The sequence below is a fragment of the Phacochoerus africanus genome, chromosome 6 (genome assembly GCF_016906955.1).
Source record: "Phacochoerus africanus isolate WHEZ1 chromosome 6, ROS_Pafr_v1, whole genome shotgun sequence".
Taxonomy (NCBI): domain Eukaryota; kingdom Metazoa; phylum Chordata; class Mammalia; order Artiodactyla; family Suidae; genus Phacochoerus; species Phacochoerus africanus.
In genome coordinates this window covers 92,360,924-92,377,827 of record NC_062549.1, presented here as the reverse complement: position 1 = coordinate 92,377,827, position 16,904 = coordinate 92,360,924, and the positions used below count along the sequence as shown (strand labels likewise).

Here is a 16,904-nt window from a genome sequence, read left to right as displayed (position 1 = left end):
ATCCAAGCCGTATCTGCGACCTACCCCACAGCTCATGGCAACACTGGATCCTTAACCCACTGAGCGAGGCCAAGGATCGAACCTGCAACCTCATGATTCCTAGTCGGATTTGTTTCTGCTGCACCACGACAGGGACTCCAATGAACACTTTCTTTGAATGGAGAAGAGTAGATTTTGGTTTTTCCTAGTGGTCAGAACACAAGATTTTCAGACAATGACCATACTCCTCTAAGAGAGGTAGCAAAATGTGCTGGGGAAATCACGACACAGGCTGATGTGCCCTAGCCTACTTTTCTTGTGCTTAGGAATTGTCTTTGATTGCTATATCCCTGGAAGCCAGGCCCCCAGGAAGACTGGCTACCCAAATGGATGAGATTAATACAATTACTCCTTTTCTTTTTACTCCCAAAGACAAGAGCAGTGAGCTCTCTATTTCTTTATTCCTATGAATTTATTCCCAATCTCTACAAGAATATATGGGAGACTAAACAAAGAATCCAGAATCTTATGGAGATCTTACAATCATGGCTTCTATGCTGTGGTGTTTTATTCTCTCATAACAAAGTATAGGTATGGGGCAAACCTGTCTAGGTAATAGGGGCAGTACCTAATCTATAGGACTGTTGTGAGTATCCATATGAAAAATGTGTGTAAAGAGTTTAATATAATCCTGGTGTGTAGAAACTTCAGCTTAGTTCATGGCTGCGGCTCAGATTTAATCCCTGGACTAGAGGCGCCATATGCTGCAGGGCAGCCAAAAAAAAAAAAAAAATTGGATTAAGATTCAACTAAAAGATACCAAGTAACTACCATGTGCGAGATAATTTAAGCACATTATTTAATCTCCTACATAAGTTTCATATAAGATTCTTATTTCATAAATAAGGAACCTGAGACTCAGAGAGGCTGAATGACTTTCCCATAAAAACGGGGAAGCTGGATTTTTCACTCCTCATTTTAGACTCTTTTAGTTCTCTGTGCCTCTCCTTTTATGTTGTGAGCCACACAGGAAGTCCCCTGGGCCTCTCCTTTCAGAAGTGACACTGAAGTTCCCAGGTGGTCTAGTGGTTAAGGTTTGCTGCTGGGGTTCAATCCCTGGTCTGGGAGCTGAAATCCCACAACAAGCTGCTACATGCTGTGGCCAAAAATTAAAAAAAAAAAAAAATGTGGTATAGGGAAAGCTAATTCCTGCCCAGTTTTCTCAGTGTTGCTATAAAAAATAAAGCTCTGGGATGAAATACTCCAAACCATCCCTGTCCGAAGCATAGCCCAGGATAGGACAAATGTATTAAGGCCATTCCCTACCTTCCCCTTCTCTGGTGGGAAACTGAATTCTTGAATAGTTAAGAACCTGGATCTGGGAGTTGCTGTTGTGGTGCAGCGGAAACACATCTGAGTAGGATTCATGAAGATGTGGGTTGGATCCCTGGCCACACTTAGTGGGTTGGGGATCTGGTGTTGTCATGAACTGTGATGTAGGTTGCAGACGAGGCTTGGATTCCACATTGCTGTGGCTATGGTGTAGGCCGGCAGCTGCAGCTCCGATTCGACCCCTAGCCTGGGAACTTCCATGTGCTGTGAGTGTGGCCCTAAAAAGAAAAGAAAAAAAAAAAAGAAAAAAAAAGAAAAAAAAAAGAAAGTGGATCTGGGCTCAAATCCCATCTTGGCCACCCTCAAACTGTACATCGTTTAGCAAGTTATTTCGCATTTTTTTTCCTTTGGCTGTGCGCATGGCATATAGAAGTTCCCAGGCCAAGGGGTCAAATGTGTACCATGGCAGTGGCATCGACTTGAGCTGCAGTAGAGTAACAACACCAGACCTTAACCTGCTGCACCCAGAGGGAACTTCTACTTACTCTTGGTTTTCTTATCTGTACAATGTGGTTAACACAGGTGCCTAATTTATCAGGCTGTCGTGAGCATCAAAAAAGAAAAATAAATGTAAAGGGCTTACTGTTGTGCTGACTTGTAGAAACTGCTCAGGGAACACTAGCAATTAAAGCATTTTACTGAGAGGCAAGTTCACTTCTCTAAACTCAAGTTTCACTCCTTGCTTTGAACCTCGGTTGACCTGTCATCTTCCCTGAAGCCAACACTGTGGGTGAAACAGAAACTGACCAAAGGGATCTTGACCTGGGCATTCACAGTGCAAACACGATTTTTATGCCCCTGGTTGGTGCTTTGAATCCCTAGAATATTATGGGCACATTTACCTTTGGGATGTGGGGGAGGTACCCCACTTGGGAGCTGAAGTAGAAGGGAAGGATGAGATACAGGAGGAAGGAAAAGAGGGGAGAAGGAAGAGAAAGGGAAGGAGAAAGGATGTGGGCGTAGATGTAAGGCAGCCAGAAATAGAGAAGAGAGTGAAAGATGAGGGTAGGGCAGGGAGAGAGATGAGCCAGAAGGAAACAAGAGGAATAATGAAAGATTCAAGAGATATGGCAACATATGGTATAAGAAGTAAACTCTGGCTGTGTAGCCAGTGTTTACTCTTCAAAGGCATCTGCTTTGTAAATTGTGAGTCATGGAGGGACCATTACGAAAGGGGCAAAAGTGCAGGGCATGCTCCTTTTTTCCTTTTTTTTTTTTTTTTTTTTTTTTGCCCCATACCCATGGCATGCTAGAAGTCCCCTAGCCCCAGCTGGGACAGTGCCAGATCCTTTAGCTGTTAGGCTATTAGGGAACTCCAATAAATTTTTTTCCCCTCCATCTTTTGGTTACTCTAGAAACCTTGTTCCTTTTCACCTGTGGTAAATATCTCCATGATATATTTGAGCTCTAAGCTCAGATATCCAGTCTACTTGAGTCACAGACAATGAAAGGAGAGCCCACAGGATTAGAATTTTGTCACAAAACCAAAGAATCTTAGAATTTTGAGAGATTCCATGTAGTGATTTCTTCAACATATTCAGCATATTTGGGATATGGTCATCTAGGTCCAAGACAGAATTTTTATTGGCAGAGTTCAATAAAAAAAAAAAAATCAGACCATCCTTATTGGATAATTTTAACAGCTGCAAACTTTGCTCATTTTTGTGTTGAGCTAAATTTTGTCTTCTGGTAATTTTCACACACTGGACCTGATGCCACCAGCCAAAACAACTGAGAAGTGAGTGAATTCCTATTTCTTAATGATAGATTTTTAAACACAGTCCCTTAAATTGTTCTTCATTTTGGTGATTTCAGATCCTTCCCCATTTTTTTTTTGTCTTTTTAGGGCAGCACTTGCAGGATATGGAGGTTCCCAGGCTAGGGGTTGAATCGGAGCTGGCCTGAATCACAGCTGCAGCAACACCAGATCTGAGCTGTGTCTGCAGCCCCACATCTCATGGCAATGCCAGATCCTTAACCCACTGAATCAGGTCAGGGATCAGACCTGAGTCCTCATGTACACTAGTTGGTTTCGTTACCCCTGAGCCACAATGGGCATTCCGTCCTTCCCCTGTTGGGAGACATGTTTCTATAATATTTTCTTAGCCTCTCTGATTCTATTTTCTATGCTAAAAACTCCATCTTGTCCTGCTTTACTTTCCCCATATTCCTGCTTGAAAAACAGTCACAGTGCTGGTAAATGACTTAAGCTTAAGAACAAAGACCAAAAGGCGTAAGTTATTCATGTGGTCAGCTGAATGAGCACATAATGCATTGGTCTAGGCATGCTGGACCTGTGCAGATTGACATGCCATTTGCACAGCATGATATGTCCTGTCAAAATAAGAGAAAGAGGAACCTCATGGCCCCAAGTGGTTTATGAGTGGTCTTTAGCAGGATATGCATTAGCAAGGAGAACCGAGGTGCAAACCTAGGCATGCTGGGTTGCTGAAAATAGGCATGCGGTTTGCGGAAGCACAATGATGACTCTCTAGAAGCTATGCATAGACAGCTAACACCAGGCTTCCTCAATGTTAATGATTGTTAAATGCCTAGAGATCAGAATAAAATCTTAACCATCTACCAGCTATGTGACTTTTAAAATAATAAAAGAACTTTTTAAATAATAAAAAGAACTATATCCTGTACCTGCAACCTCCTCCTCACTTGACGTAATCCTAAAGAGCACAATAAAAGCAGTGTGGTTTCTTGAGGTGATGCTCTTGGTCCCTGAGACCTTGAGTCTCCTGGTTCCCACCTTTGATTAAGATAAATGTCTCTGTGTCTTGTTATATGTTAACTTTTTAAGTTGCACAGCACCCATTCTTCAGCCTGCTGAGCTGGTCTCAGCATTCCCTATTTTGAATGATTTCTTCTGGACAAGCAATTGTAAATGCTCCTCTCCCATAAAGGTGCTCAGAGCAATACCAAACATCATAGTGGATCATTTCTGGTAACAAGGCAGAGTATGGTAATAGAGATTTCCCACCCTTCTCAGCACGTATTTCAAAGACTTGTAAGTGCTAAATAAAATGTAACCTAGAGATTATAAACAACAGAGTCAAGCTCAAGCTTGCCTGTGACAAAAAGAATCATTAAATCCATAATGGTAAGAGCGAGGTGACAGAAGGGCATCTCATAGATGGTTTGGCTCTGGTTATGCCTCTGTGCTGGGGGCTGGCTTTCTATTGCCGGTGTGGGGACCAGAGACTTTGCCTTGGGATCATGGGAGCTGGGGCTCTGCTAAAGAGTTGCCCTATATAAAGGTGCATCCTCTAACAGATGTAAATTCTATGACTAAGTGGTAAGAAAACCCTGCTCCCTAGCCCTGGGAATTGATGAGAAACTTAATAGGTCATTTGGTTAAAAGAAAAAAAAAAAAATCCTGGGAAGTGCCCTTGTGGCTCAGCTGGTTGGGGATCTGGTGCTGCTGCAGCTGTGGTGCAGTTTGCAACCTTGACATGGGTTTGATCCCTGGCCTGGGAACTTACAAATGCCCTGGAAGCAGCCAAAAAAAGAATTCTACATCTCTACAGTACTGGGTAGAATTCTTTTTAGAGATGAGGACACAATAAAAAGTACAAGTTACATTGGTAAAAAAAAAATCAGTAGACACAGTAAGAAAACTCATATCCCAAGAACTAAAGGTGATAAAATAATGTGAAAGAGATAATAAAATAAGTATGCTCAAAATGTTTAATGAACTAAAAAAGGAACAGAAACCATAATAAAAAATAGGACAGCATGATGAAAAGAACAGGAGGATTAAAAAAAATCAAATCTCTTAGGACTGAGAAATTAGTCCCCAATATTAACAAATAAATGTGCAAGCTAAGTTACAGAATAGAGATGGTCAAAGGTAAAGTCAGTGAAGTAGAAGATAGCTCTAAAGAAATTACCCAGAAGGCACCAAGAGAAATTAAAAAGAAGGGAAGTATAAAAATAAGCAAAAGAGATATAGAGGAGAGAATTAGAAACTCCAGCATATAGCCAATTGAAAGTCTAGAAGAGAAAAGCAAAGGTAATAGAGAATGACCTGTCAAAAAGATAATGAGGGAGTTCCTGTCATGGCTCAGCGGAAATGAATGTGAGTAGCATCCATGAGGATACAGCTTTGACCCCCTGGCCTTGCTCTGTGGGTTAAGGATCCAGTGTTGCCATGAGCTGTGGTATAGGTCATAGACTTGGCTCAGATCTGGCATTGCTGTGGCTGTGCCCGGCAGCTGTAGCTCTGATTTGACCCCTAGCCTGGGAACCTTCATATGCCGTGGGTATGGCTCTAAAAAGACAAAAAAAAAAAAAGAGAGAGAGAGAGAGAGAATATTCCAAACTAAAGAAAAATGTAAAAGTTCCATATAAAGAATTACAATCGCTCCCAGGTTGATAAATAGACATAGTTTCAGCTTGGGGTCATTACAAACAACACTGCTGTGATCATGTCTCTTGGTACACACAGGCATGCATTTATGCAGGCACTCGAGAGTGGGATTGCTAAGTCAAATCTATATCTGGATAGCTGTTTCATATGCATAGTGACTATTTCAATTTACTGTGCACAGTAGGATGTTGTGCGTAGCATCCACACACTGTTGATTAACAGACCTGGTATAGAAATCTTTGAACCTAATTTTTAGAGTCTCTGACTCTGCTATATGACCATAACCTATAGTGTGCATGACTTTATTTTAAAGGTAGAACATGTAGAGAATATCCTCAGTGTCCTTAACTCCCGGGGCTTCTATTTTCTCCATCAGGCTTGCTGGTTACACTATTGCTGTTAGCCTGAATACTGTGTAATGGAATATGCAGTTTCATTTTCATTTCCCCTTCCATTCTCCCTCACAACATTCTCTAGCTCTATCTGTGTCTGTCTTTATCTCTCTTCACACACACACACACACACACACACACACACACACACACACACACACACACACTACACACTAATATTCATACTGCAACAAAAAATGTTGCCTGCCATTCCAGACAATATTGCCTGCCGTCAAGCTAGTCACTGTAGCCTCGCCGCGCGCGCGTTCTGAGGGGATGGATGAAGAAAAAACGAAATATGGCTCCCAGGTAGTAATTAAGATGCATAGCTAAGGAATAATTTCAATGATCCCAGACTCTTGCATCTTCCCATACATAAAAAAGCACTAAAATCATAAACTTGAGATGTTTGTTTTTTTGTGGTTACCAGTAGTGTTTTGATGTTCGACTATATATATCTATATATACATCTCTCTCTATATAATATATATAGATTTTTTTCAGCAAAAACTCCTGTATATCCCAGTCTCTTACATTTTTGGAGCAGTTCCTCAGAGCTATTCGAGGGCTGTCTCTTGGGCTATAATAATTAGTAAGGTCTCTAAATAAAACATGCAACTTTTAGGTCTTGCATTTTTCTTCAGTCGACAATAATCTCTCTCTATATGTTTTAGGTTAGACTCTCTCTCAAGAGGAGGTTTCCCAAGTATCTTCAGTTCTGCAGCTCCTGGCTCTCCCTCACTCTAACCTACTTTTTCCACCTTAAGCATCTTCCCACCTCCCAGCATATTCAGGTGTTCCCGGTAGGGGGGGGGAGGGTAACACGAAGAAAGATACACAGCACAAAGAACATGATATTTGAGAAGATACTTGAGTTATACTCTTACAGTCAACATTTACAACCTGGTGAAAAGTTATTTAAAAATCTCTACACTTCAAAAATTTTCCCCATGGATAAAGTGTGGATTCATACTACCTATCTTCATTTTTTGGGGAAAAATATTTGAGTGCCTAAACTGTCCCAGGGACTATTCTAGGTGCTAAAGGCAACAGTGAGCAAAACCAGTAAGATACATTGTGGATATTTATCAGGATTAAATAAGACAATGGTCATAAACTCCTTAGAACAGCTGCAGACCTAGAAAATGTACTTAGCAAATTTGGGGCTGAACGGATATTTATTGAGTACCTACAGTGTTCTAGTCAGTGTTGTTTCCACTGGGGATATAGTATTAAGGCCAGGGAAACAGATCAGAAAATAAATGAGCAAAATAAACCAATCAGTTTCATATAGTGATACACGTGTATGACTCACATAAATCAGTAAGGGCAAATGAAAATTTTATTTCACCAAATTAAACCAAGCCAGCCAGCTGAACAGCAAAGCTAGGAATACAAAGAGAAGTAAAAAGAGAACTAAGCAAATCAGCACTTGGTGCTCAGAACCAATCAGAATACAAAAGAGAAAGGTGACTTTGAAGCTAGTTTGGTAAAATCAGTAGCAAGCAGAAGTGCTTATTATTCCTTTCACTGAGAAGAGGGGTAGGGAAGAGGGAAGTGCAGATATTCACACATTCTTCTTCTTCTTCTTCTTCTTTTTTTTTTTGGTCTTTTTGCTATTTCTTGGGCCGCTCCTGCGGCATATGGAGGTTCCCAGGCTAGGGGGTCGAATCGGAGCTGTAGCCGCCAGCCTACTCCAGAGCCACAGCAACACGGGATCCGAGCCGAGTCTGCAACCTACACCACAGCTCACGGCAACGCCGGATCGTTAACCCACGTAGCAAGGGCAGGGATCGAACCCTCAACCTCGTGGTTCCTAGTCGGATTCGTTAACCACTTAGCCATGAGGGGAACTCCACACACATTCTTCTTGATACGTGGGCTTCTGATGACTTAATCCACAACCAGTTATATAATGTGGCTGTTTTTGGCCAAATCATCTGTGATTTTTGGCTTCTAGTCCAACCTCCCTCCCATTCAAGGGATTCCTACTCTGTTCTCTAGTTGTGATGACCTAGGTTGAAAGAAATCATATCACTTAACCACTTCCTTTGAGTAGGGGGTGCAACCTTAGAAAGCAGCAGTGAGAGGGAGTTCCCGTCGTGGCTCAGTGGTTAACGAATCCGACTAGGAACCATGAGGTTGCGGGTTCGGTCCCTGCCCTTGCTCAGTGGGTTAACGATCCGGCGTTGCCGTGAGCTGTGGTGTAGGTTGCAGATGTGGCTCAGATCCCGAGTTGCTGTGGCTCTGACGTAGGCTGGCGGCTGCAGCTCCGATTCGACCCCCTAGCCTGGGAACCTCCATATGCCGCGGGAGCGGCCCAAAGAAATAGCAAAAAAAAAAAAAAAAAAGACAAAAAAAAAAAGAAAGCAGCAGTGAGAGACAAGGAAGTATGCTCGACCAGGAGTTAGAAGATCACATTCTAGCACCGGCTCTGTGTCATTGCTATGTGTTGCAATGTACTCGCTTTGATTTGGTTTCCTCCTTTACAAAGTAAGAATAAGGACCCTTATCTCTCACAGTTGTTATGGGGATTAAACAAAATGGCATATGAGAAAGCTCTTTGGAAACCAGAAGTACTCTAGAAGTCAAAGACATGATTAATCAAGGGGCATTGATGGCAGCCAGTTCATGGGAAGGTACGATGACTGACTTCTCCCTCCCATGGGCTGATTTTGAGGACTTAGGCAAATCACCATCTCTCCATGCTCTGGTTTTCTCATCCCTGGTATGTGAGGTTAGTCTTGCCCCCCAAAGTTCTTCCATGATTCAATGAGTTTCTTCCCAGAAGAAAGCAGTGAAACTTGGGAGAGCTAAAAAGTATCTAACTCAACTGACCTTTGGAAAAATATATTTATCTCCAGGTAACCCTAGCTTTTGAAAGCATACTGTCTGGGTTTTTTTGGTTGCTGTTGTTATTGTTGATAAAAAAGCAGTTCTTGTCTTCATGTCTGAAAGGATGATAGCACTCGGAACTTTTAAGCTATGGATGAGTTAAACAGAACTGTTCAAGTTTTTAAAGGGAAGTTGGACATTTGAAGAATGTAAACTTGCATATTGTTCCATGATTTATATAATCATTTTCCTTTTCACTTCCATCTGCATAAATTCCCTCCCCTCCATGCTTCTATGCACTATTTGGGCAATTTTGTATCCCGATTTAATCACTTAACCCCTTATTTGAAATAAGAGAAATAATATTTCTCTGTTATCTCAAGCCGTTTGGGGCCAACATAAGATGGGCTGGGTAAGGGCTGTCTCTGAGATGCCAGCCTAGAAGCAGAAGCAGGAGCAGAGGCCTATTCTCTTCCAGGCTCTTACTAATGGCAGAGTATGGGAGATGGAAGCGTTAATGTTGACAGAATGGGAAGAAAAATATCATCCTTGAATTCTGGCTGCTCTCTAGTGGATTGCGAAGAGGTCATAGAGAGACAGATGTGTGAATGTTTCTATAATTACAAGCTCCGATACGTGCTGGGAGGAAAGCTTTACAAAGCTAGCTGTCGTACAAGAAGTGGAGGTGGGGCTGACCTAGTTCTTTTGCCTTTGTTCACACAGTCTGGGAGGTCTGAGAAAACTCCCCTGAGAAAATGACTTTTGAGCTGAGATCTGAGTAGGAGATAACCAGGCCTTGTAAGGGAGTGAGGGGAGGAGGGGGCCAAGAGTCTTCTCCAAGCAGAGGGAACTTTGCAAAGACCTTGGGCAGGAAGGAGCAAAGCATGTTAGAGGAACTGAAAGCATAATAGCGAGGTTAAAGCCACAGCAAGTGCAGCTAGGGTGAGAAATGATGTGGGAAGAAGATCAAGGTCAGATCACACACCATCTTGTAGGCCATGTCCTGAGAAAGCTATTTCAGGAGATGGGGCAAAAGGATAGGGAGGTGGTGGAGGTGGAAATGGGACATGGGGGGTGCACATGCAAGAGATATTTCCAAAGACATAAAATAGAGAGTTGCTGATGGACTGGATAAAAAAGTGAGGGAGGGGGAGGTGCCAGGGTGCAGCCTAAGTTCTGTCTGACTCACCCAAGGGGGCCTTCCTCACTGTGATCTGAAGTTTGGAACTCCTAGGTCTCATTACTCTTATTTTCAGTGTGGAAGTGGGAAACTGGCCGTCCAGATACCCACCAGAATCTTGTCTCTGTTCTTTGAAACAGAAGCTCATATCTGTGGAATGAGGAGCCAGAGGAGAAAGTGAGCAGGCAGAGGCCAAGCAGGAGTGGGGAGCAGGGAAAGAGGAGAATCTAGGGTAAGTCCCCCAACAGGAGTCAGGGAAGACAGAGTGGAGGGAGGAGTGAAGGGTGGCTGCTGTGGGGGAGGTGAAGGAGGAGAGCAGGGACCGTGATAGGAGGAAAGAGGGGCTGGGGACACAGATGTCAGTAACTTGGGATATTAAAGTTGTAAAGAATCTTAGCCAACCCAGTCCAATTCTCTCAATGTAGAACTGAGAAAATTAGGGTTAATGCTATTATTTGATTGTTGATGTGGTTTGTTTGCCCTTGTAGAAATTTTGGAAGGTGTAAAAAAATATAAAAGCAGAGAGTTCCCATTGTGGTTCAGTGGGTTAAGGACCTGATGTTGTCTCCGAGAGTATGTGGTTCAATCCCTGGCCTCGCTCAGTGGGGTTAAGGATCTGGTGTTGCCATAAGCTGAGGTGTAGGCCCCTGCTGTGGCTCCGATTCAACCCCTGGCCGGGGAACTTCCCTACGAGGCAGGTGCCACCATAAAAGGAAAAGAAATAAATAAAATGTAAAAGCAAATTAAAACCACCCATCATCTCTCTCTGCCTCTCTGCCTAGAGACATCCACTGCTAAGCCATGTATTTTACTCCCCTTTAAAAAACCAATTAAAAAAATTTTTAACAATGGAAGTTATACCATAGGTACAACTTTACATCCTGTTTTTAAAACGTTAATAGGGAGTTCCTGTTGTGGCACAGTGGAAACCAATCTGACTAGGAACCATGAGATTATGGGTTTTTGATCCCTGGCCTTGCTCATTGGGTTAAGGACCAGACATTGCCCTGAACTGTGGGGTGTAGTTCGCAGGAGCCTCTCATCTGGCGTTGCTGTGGCATAGGCTGGCAGCTGTAGCTCCGGTTGACCCTTCGCCTGGGAACCTCCCTATGCGGGAACCTCCATGTGCCAATAAATAAAAAAAATAAATAAAAAAAAAAGTAAATAGAAAATAAAACGTAAATAGTAGTGGTAGGTCTGGATTCCTCGGATACCGACCAGGGCTTTCCGACCCCGGCTCTTTGCAGCTCAAACACCTGGGAGCTGTAGCTCAAATAGTGGGGGCCTGTGTACCAGTCAGGCCACTAGGCAGATGAAAAACTGGAATCAAATCCGGGGCAAGCCAGAATGGGAATCCTCGGGCTGAGACTGGGCCAGCAATCAAGTCGAGGTGAGGCTGTGGTGAGGCTGTCAGACGAGGCGTGGAGGAGGGGACAAGGGAGGGGCCCGGGGAGGAGAATCAAAGTCGGAGAGAGCAGAGCCAGCCTCGCCCAGCGACATGGGGTGCCTGCCGTTTGTGTTGCTCTGGGGGCTCCCCCAGATCTGGGGAAATTCTGAGGGTGAGTGGAGCCAGGGTGCCCGAGCGGGAGCCGTGATGGGAAGGAGGCGGGCGCTCGCGGCGGTCGGGTGAGGGCAGATGCACCTTCGGAAATTCGGGCGCTGGATTCCGCAGCTCGAGAACCTACTGCTCCCCGCCTTCAGCTCCCGGGCTCCCGGAGAGGGAGCTCGGCTCAGAGATAGTAGACACCATTTCTCCTTCCCAAGCCCATCTGTTTCTGTCTTCCCTTTCCCTTTTTTGCTCTCCCGCCCGCTCCCTAGGCTCCTCGGATCTGCATTCCCTTCCAGCCTCGCCGAGGTTTTTCCCTCTTCGCTGCCTCCAGATCTCGTCCTTCGCCAACAGCAGCTGGACACGCACGGACGGCCTGGGGTGGGTGGGGGAGGTGCAAGCCTACACTTGGCGCAATGACTCGGACACCATCGTCTTCCTGAAGCCCTGGTCCCAGGGCACACTGAGCGACCAGCTGGCGAATCAGCTGCAGCATATATTTAAGGGTTACCGCAGCAGCTTCACCTGGGACATAAGGGAATTCGTCAAGATGCTGGGCAGCGACTGTGAGCTGAGGGATGGGACGGTGGGCAGCTGCCCAGGGGGAGGCGGTGGACGCAGAAGCCCAACTGGGAGGTCCTGGTGCTACTTGCTAAGAGCCTTGCCTCTCTCCCTTCCGATTTCCACTTCTGCCTGAGAGGTTCCAGCTTGACTCCTCAAAATATCCTTTGTTCCTTCTGCTGCAGGTCACCTACTTTCATTTATCTGAACTCAGGGTCCCCGGTATATAACCCTCACACCGATTTCCTCAAGCTCTTTCAGTCTTTTCAGCCCTTCGCAGACCTCTCTCCATTCCTTTCAGACCCCTTTGAGATCCAGATATCTGCTGGATGTGAGGTGCTTTCGGGGAACAGCTCAGAAAGCTTCCTCCACTCAGCATTTCAAGGAAAAGACATCGTGAGTTTCCAAGGAACTTCTTGGGTGTCAGCTCCAGATGCTCCACCTTGGATGCAGAGGGTCTGTAGAGTGCTCAACGAGGACCAGGGGACCAAGGAAACGGTGCAGTGGCTCCTCTACGACATCTGCCCCCAATTTGTCAGAGGCGTCCTGGAGACAGGGAAGTCGGAGCTGGAGAAGCAAGGTCAGCCTGCCTCTGTCACTTCCTGCCCTTCCCTCCACTCTGGGTCTCTACCTGGGCTTCTCATTCCAGGGTTTACATCCTTTTGAGAATCAGGGGAAGAGGAGGGGATGGATAAGGTCTGAGGGTATTTATTCATTCCACAGACATTAACTAAGTGCCTCAGGGCCAATAAAGACTGGGGGTCAACAGGATCTCTGCTCAAGGGGGAAGGTGAGAAGACAGATGACAATTAAAGCAGTATTCGAAACCTGCTGTTTATGTTACAGCTGAACACAGGGTGCTCTAGGAGTACAGGTCAGGGGCATTTACAGGAGGCTGGATCAGGGAAAGGACTGGTGGACAGGGGAGGCTTTCCTGGAGAAGCTAATGCAAATGGATTGACGTGGTGAAAATTCATCTCCAGAGGTGGAGATGTAGGACCTGTGAGTCTGCTGTGAGGCCCAGAGCCTCTAATGCAGAGTCTTCACTTTAAGATCCCTCATTCTGGAGTTCCCTTCATGGCACAGTGGTTAACGAATCCGACTAGGAACCATGAGGTTGCGGGTTTGATCCCTGGCCTTACTCAGCCGGTTAAAGATCCAGCATTGCCGTGAGCTGTGGTGTAGGTCACAGATGCGGCTCGGATCCCACGTTGCTGTGGCTCTGGCGTAGGCCAGCAGCTACAGCTCCAATTAGACCCCTAGCCTGGGAACCTCCATGTGCCTCAGGTGCGGCCCTGGAAAAGGCAAAAAGACAAAAAAAAAAAAATCCCTCATTCCCTTGTTGGATACAGTGAAGCCTGATGCTTGGCTGTCCAGTGGCCCCACTCCTGGATCTGGCCGTCTGCTGCTCATCTGCCACGTCTCAGGATTCTACCCCAAACCCGTGTGGGTGATGTGGATGCGGGGTGAGCAGGAGCAGCCTGGCACTCAGCAAGGTGACATCCTGCCACATGCAGACGGGACGTGGTATCTCCGAGTAACCCTGGATGTGGCGGCTGGGGAGGCATCTGGCTTGAGTTGCCGAGTGAAGCACAGCAGCCTAGGAGACCAGGACATCATCCTTTACTGGGGTGAGAAAGAACTGGGAATGGAAGGAGATGTTCCTCAAGCAGGAGGGAGTGGGGACGGGGATAGAATTACACGCCCAGAATGGAGGTGTTTCAGGGAGGAACCCCCACACTAGGAGGGATAGAAGGAGGGGATGCTGGATACAGGAAGGAGAGGAATAAAGATGCGAACTCAAAATGGATTGAGACAAGATGTTCCTTGCACAAGAAAAGCAAAACAAAAACCAGAATAACAAACACAAAAAGGAGTTCCCGTTGTGGCTCAGTGGAAACAAATCTGACTAGTATCCATGAGGATGAAGGTTTGATTCCTGGCCTCACTCAATGGGTCAAAGATCTGGCATTGTCGTGAGCTGTAGTGTAGGTTGCAGATGCAGCTTGGATCTGGTGTTACTGTGGCTGTGGTGTAGGCCGGCAGCTGTAGCTCCGATTCCACCCCCGCCTGGGAACCTCCATGTGCCTTGGGTGTAGCCCTAAAAAGACACACACACACAAAAAGACAAAAACCCCTGCGGATGCAGAAATAGGTGGTGAGGACAGAATCCCAGGAAGATTCATTCCCCAGAAGAGGGATAACAAAGATAGCTGTGGTTTATTGAGTGCTTCTTGTGTGTGAGCTAAACACTCTGCAGACAGCATTGCAGCTAGTCATCCCAACTCTTCTTTGAAGCAGGTACTATTATTTTTATTTTATAAATGAGAAATTGAGGCTAAGGTAGGTCAGGTGAACTTCCCAGAGTCTCATCATTAGAAAGTGGAAGAGTGGCTTTAGACACAGGGCTACCTAGCCACAAAACTATTGCCTTCCCCTGGATGCTCTACTAGCATGTGCTGAAGTGAACTGCGTTACGGATGCCCAGACCCTGAGAAAAGATGGAGCATCTAAACTTTAGAGGAATCCAAGTGGGCACATTAAGTGGGGGAGGAAATAAAATGCATGTGGCATCCTCGCATAGGTGATTGAAATAGGGTAGCTTCTGGGCTGAGAAATATCCTGTGTTCCCCCAAGCAGACCACAGTCATGTCTTGGCGGTCGTCTTGTCAGTACTGGCTTTCATCCTTGTGCTCGGTGGAGGCTTCGCCTTCTGGTTTAGGAGGCGCCGGTAAGTCTTGCCTTTCCATCTCCTCCTTCCCTCAGCCTCTGTTCCCTTATCTTCTCCTCTCCCCTTTTCCTAATGGTCTCTTTGTTTTCTCTCCCAGTGTCTATCAAAACATCCAGTGACTGTTCTTACCACACCCCGTCTATCTGGACCTCAAGATCTTAGGGTTTTGGTGCTCAGAATTCGGCAGTGAAAGAGAGCTACCTTGAAGAAGCAGAGGACAAGCATAAGGCAGCTCTTGTCACATCCTTTGAACATGTTATCTAAGAGGATTCAAGTTCTTTTTCAGTGTACTGCAAGTTTATAAGCCCCGGCGGTTCTGTAAAAACAGATGTGCAGACTCAGATACCTCTCAGGGACAAGCAGATGAGGGCTGAGGTGGAATTGTGTCATTTTTTTTTGTTGTTTGTTTTCTTTTGGACATCCTGTGGCATATGGAGTTCCTGGGTCAGGGATCTAATCCGAACCACTTTTTCGACTTATGCTGCAGCTGCAGTAGTGCTGGATCCTTTTACCCACCGCACTCGGCTGGGGATCGAACTTGCCTCATGGCACTGCAGAGACGCCACAAATCCTGTTGTGCCACAGTGGGAACTCCTTTGGTTATCATTTGGATGATGGATTCTGCAGTGAACTGGAAAGCACTTTTTCTGTCCAAAGAAAACATGTCCAGCTGTTTGTTGTCAACTATCACGTAAGACCCTGGCTTGGCTGTAACCCACATTATTTCAAGAAAAGTGGAAATCTAGTTATATGCAAACATGCCTGATATTAATGTGTTGACTCAAACTTTTATAAAATATACCTCTGCCAGCTGACGGCAACCCTGGGACAGTCTGTGTCTCTGATATAAAAAGTTTGTCCTGAAGGACGTATTGGCAGTTTCAGGACCTCATTTCTATTGTGAATTTGCATTTATAAAGGGGGACATTTTCTTTTTAAAAGAAAATTAGGTTGTAAGAAACAGAGGTGTTGAAAGCTTTGTATTTGGCGTAACTTGATTAAAAGAGGAGAAATCATAGTATGTGTGTATTATGTAGAAAGAGCTATTTTGGTAGGGATATTTCTCTCACATGGCCAGTCATTTTTTCCAGACTGGAAGGAAACAGGCTCCCTCCAAAACAGGCTCTCCTACTTGTAGCTCTTAAATGAGACAATGTATAGGCTGGGCTGAAAGCTTTTGGGTAGGTGTGCACTGCTGTCCTGATGATGGCCCAGTTGACTGCTTTTTATTTATTTATTATTATTTTTTTGTCTTTTTCAGGGCCACACCTGTGGCATACAGAGGTTCCCAGGCTAGGGGTCTAATTGGAACTGTAGCTGCTGGCCTATGCCACAGCCATAGCAACACCAGATCTGAGACGTGTCTGCAACCCATACCACAGCTCACGGCAACACCGGATCCTTAACCCACTGAGCGAGGACAGGGATCGAACCTGCAACCTCAAGGTTCCTAGTCAGATTTGTTTCCGCTGCGCCACGATGGGAATTTCTACTGCTTTATTTTTAGACTAGAGAGAAGAGAGCAGGAAACAGCAGTCCTTCCTGGTGCCAGGAAATGAGAAGGCCAAGATAAAATCACCTGGTAGTGGAGTTCCCGTCGTGGTTCAGAGGATACGAATCTGACTAGCATCCATGAGGACGCAGGTTTGATCCCTGGCCACACTCAATGGGTTAAGGATTTGCTGTTGCCATGAGCTGTGGTGTAGGTCAAAGATGCGGCTCGGATCCTGCATTGCTATGGCTGTGGTGTAGGCTGGCAGCTGTAGCTCCGATTAGACCTCTAGTTTGGGAACCTCCATATGCTGCGGGTATGGCCCTAAAAAGACGGAAAAAAAAAAAAAAAGAAATCACTTGGGAGCTGTCAGGGAAGTAGTAGTCTTTTGGCGCTTCAGGCCCTTGAACATCCAGAA

The 16,904-nt window shown here is 45.3% G+C and overlaps 1 protein-coding gene across 2 annotated transcripts; it reads left to right on the top strand.

The window, feature by feature from the left end:
* The first annotated feature begins 11,587 nt into the window (after positions 1-11,587).
* LOC125129488 (antigen-presenting glycoprotein CD1d-like) lies at positions 11,588-16,012 on the top strand. Of its 2 annotated transcripts, none has more exons than XM_047784224.1 (6): positions 11,588-11,715; positions 11,975-12,268; positions 12,565-12,843; positions 13,616-13,894; positions 14,904-14,994; positions 15,092-16,012. In XM_047784224.1, exons 1-6 carry the CDS (start codon positions 11,655-11,657, stop codon positions 15,111-15,113), a joined length of 1,026 nt encoding a protein of 341 aa, XP_047640180.1. In that variant the 5' UTR covers positions 11,588-11,654; the 3' UTR covers positions 15,114-16,012. The 2 variants fall into 2 exon arrangements, with proteins under 2 accessions (XP_047640180.1, XP_047640178.1); XM_047784222.1 differs by having other exon boundaries at positions 14,901-14,994.
* Positions 16,013-16,904: the final 892 nt, after the last annotated feature.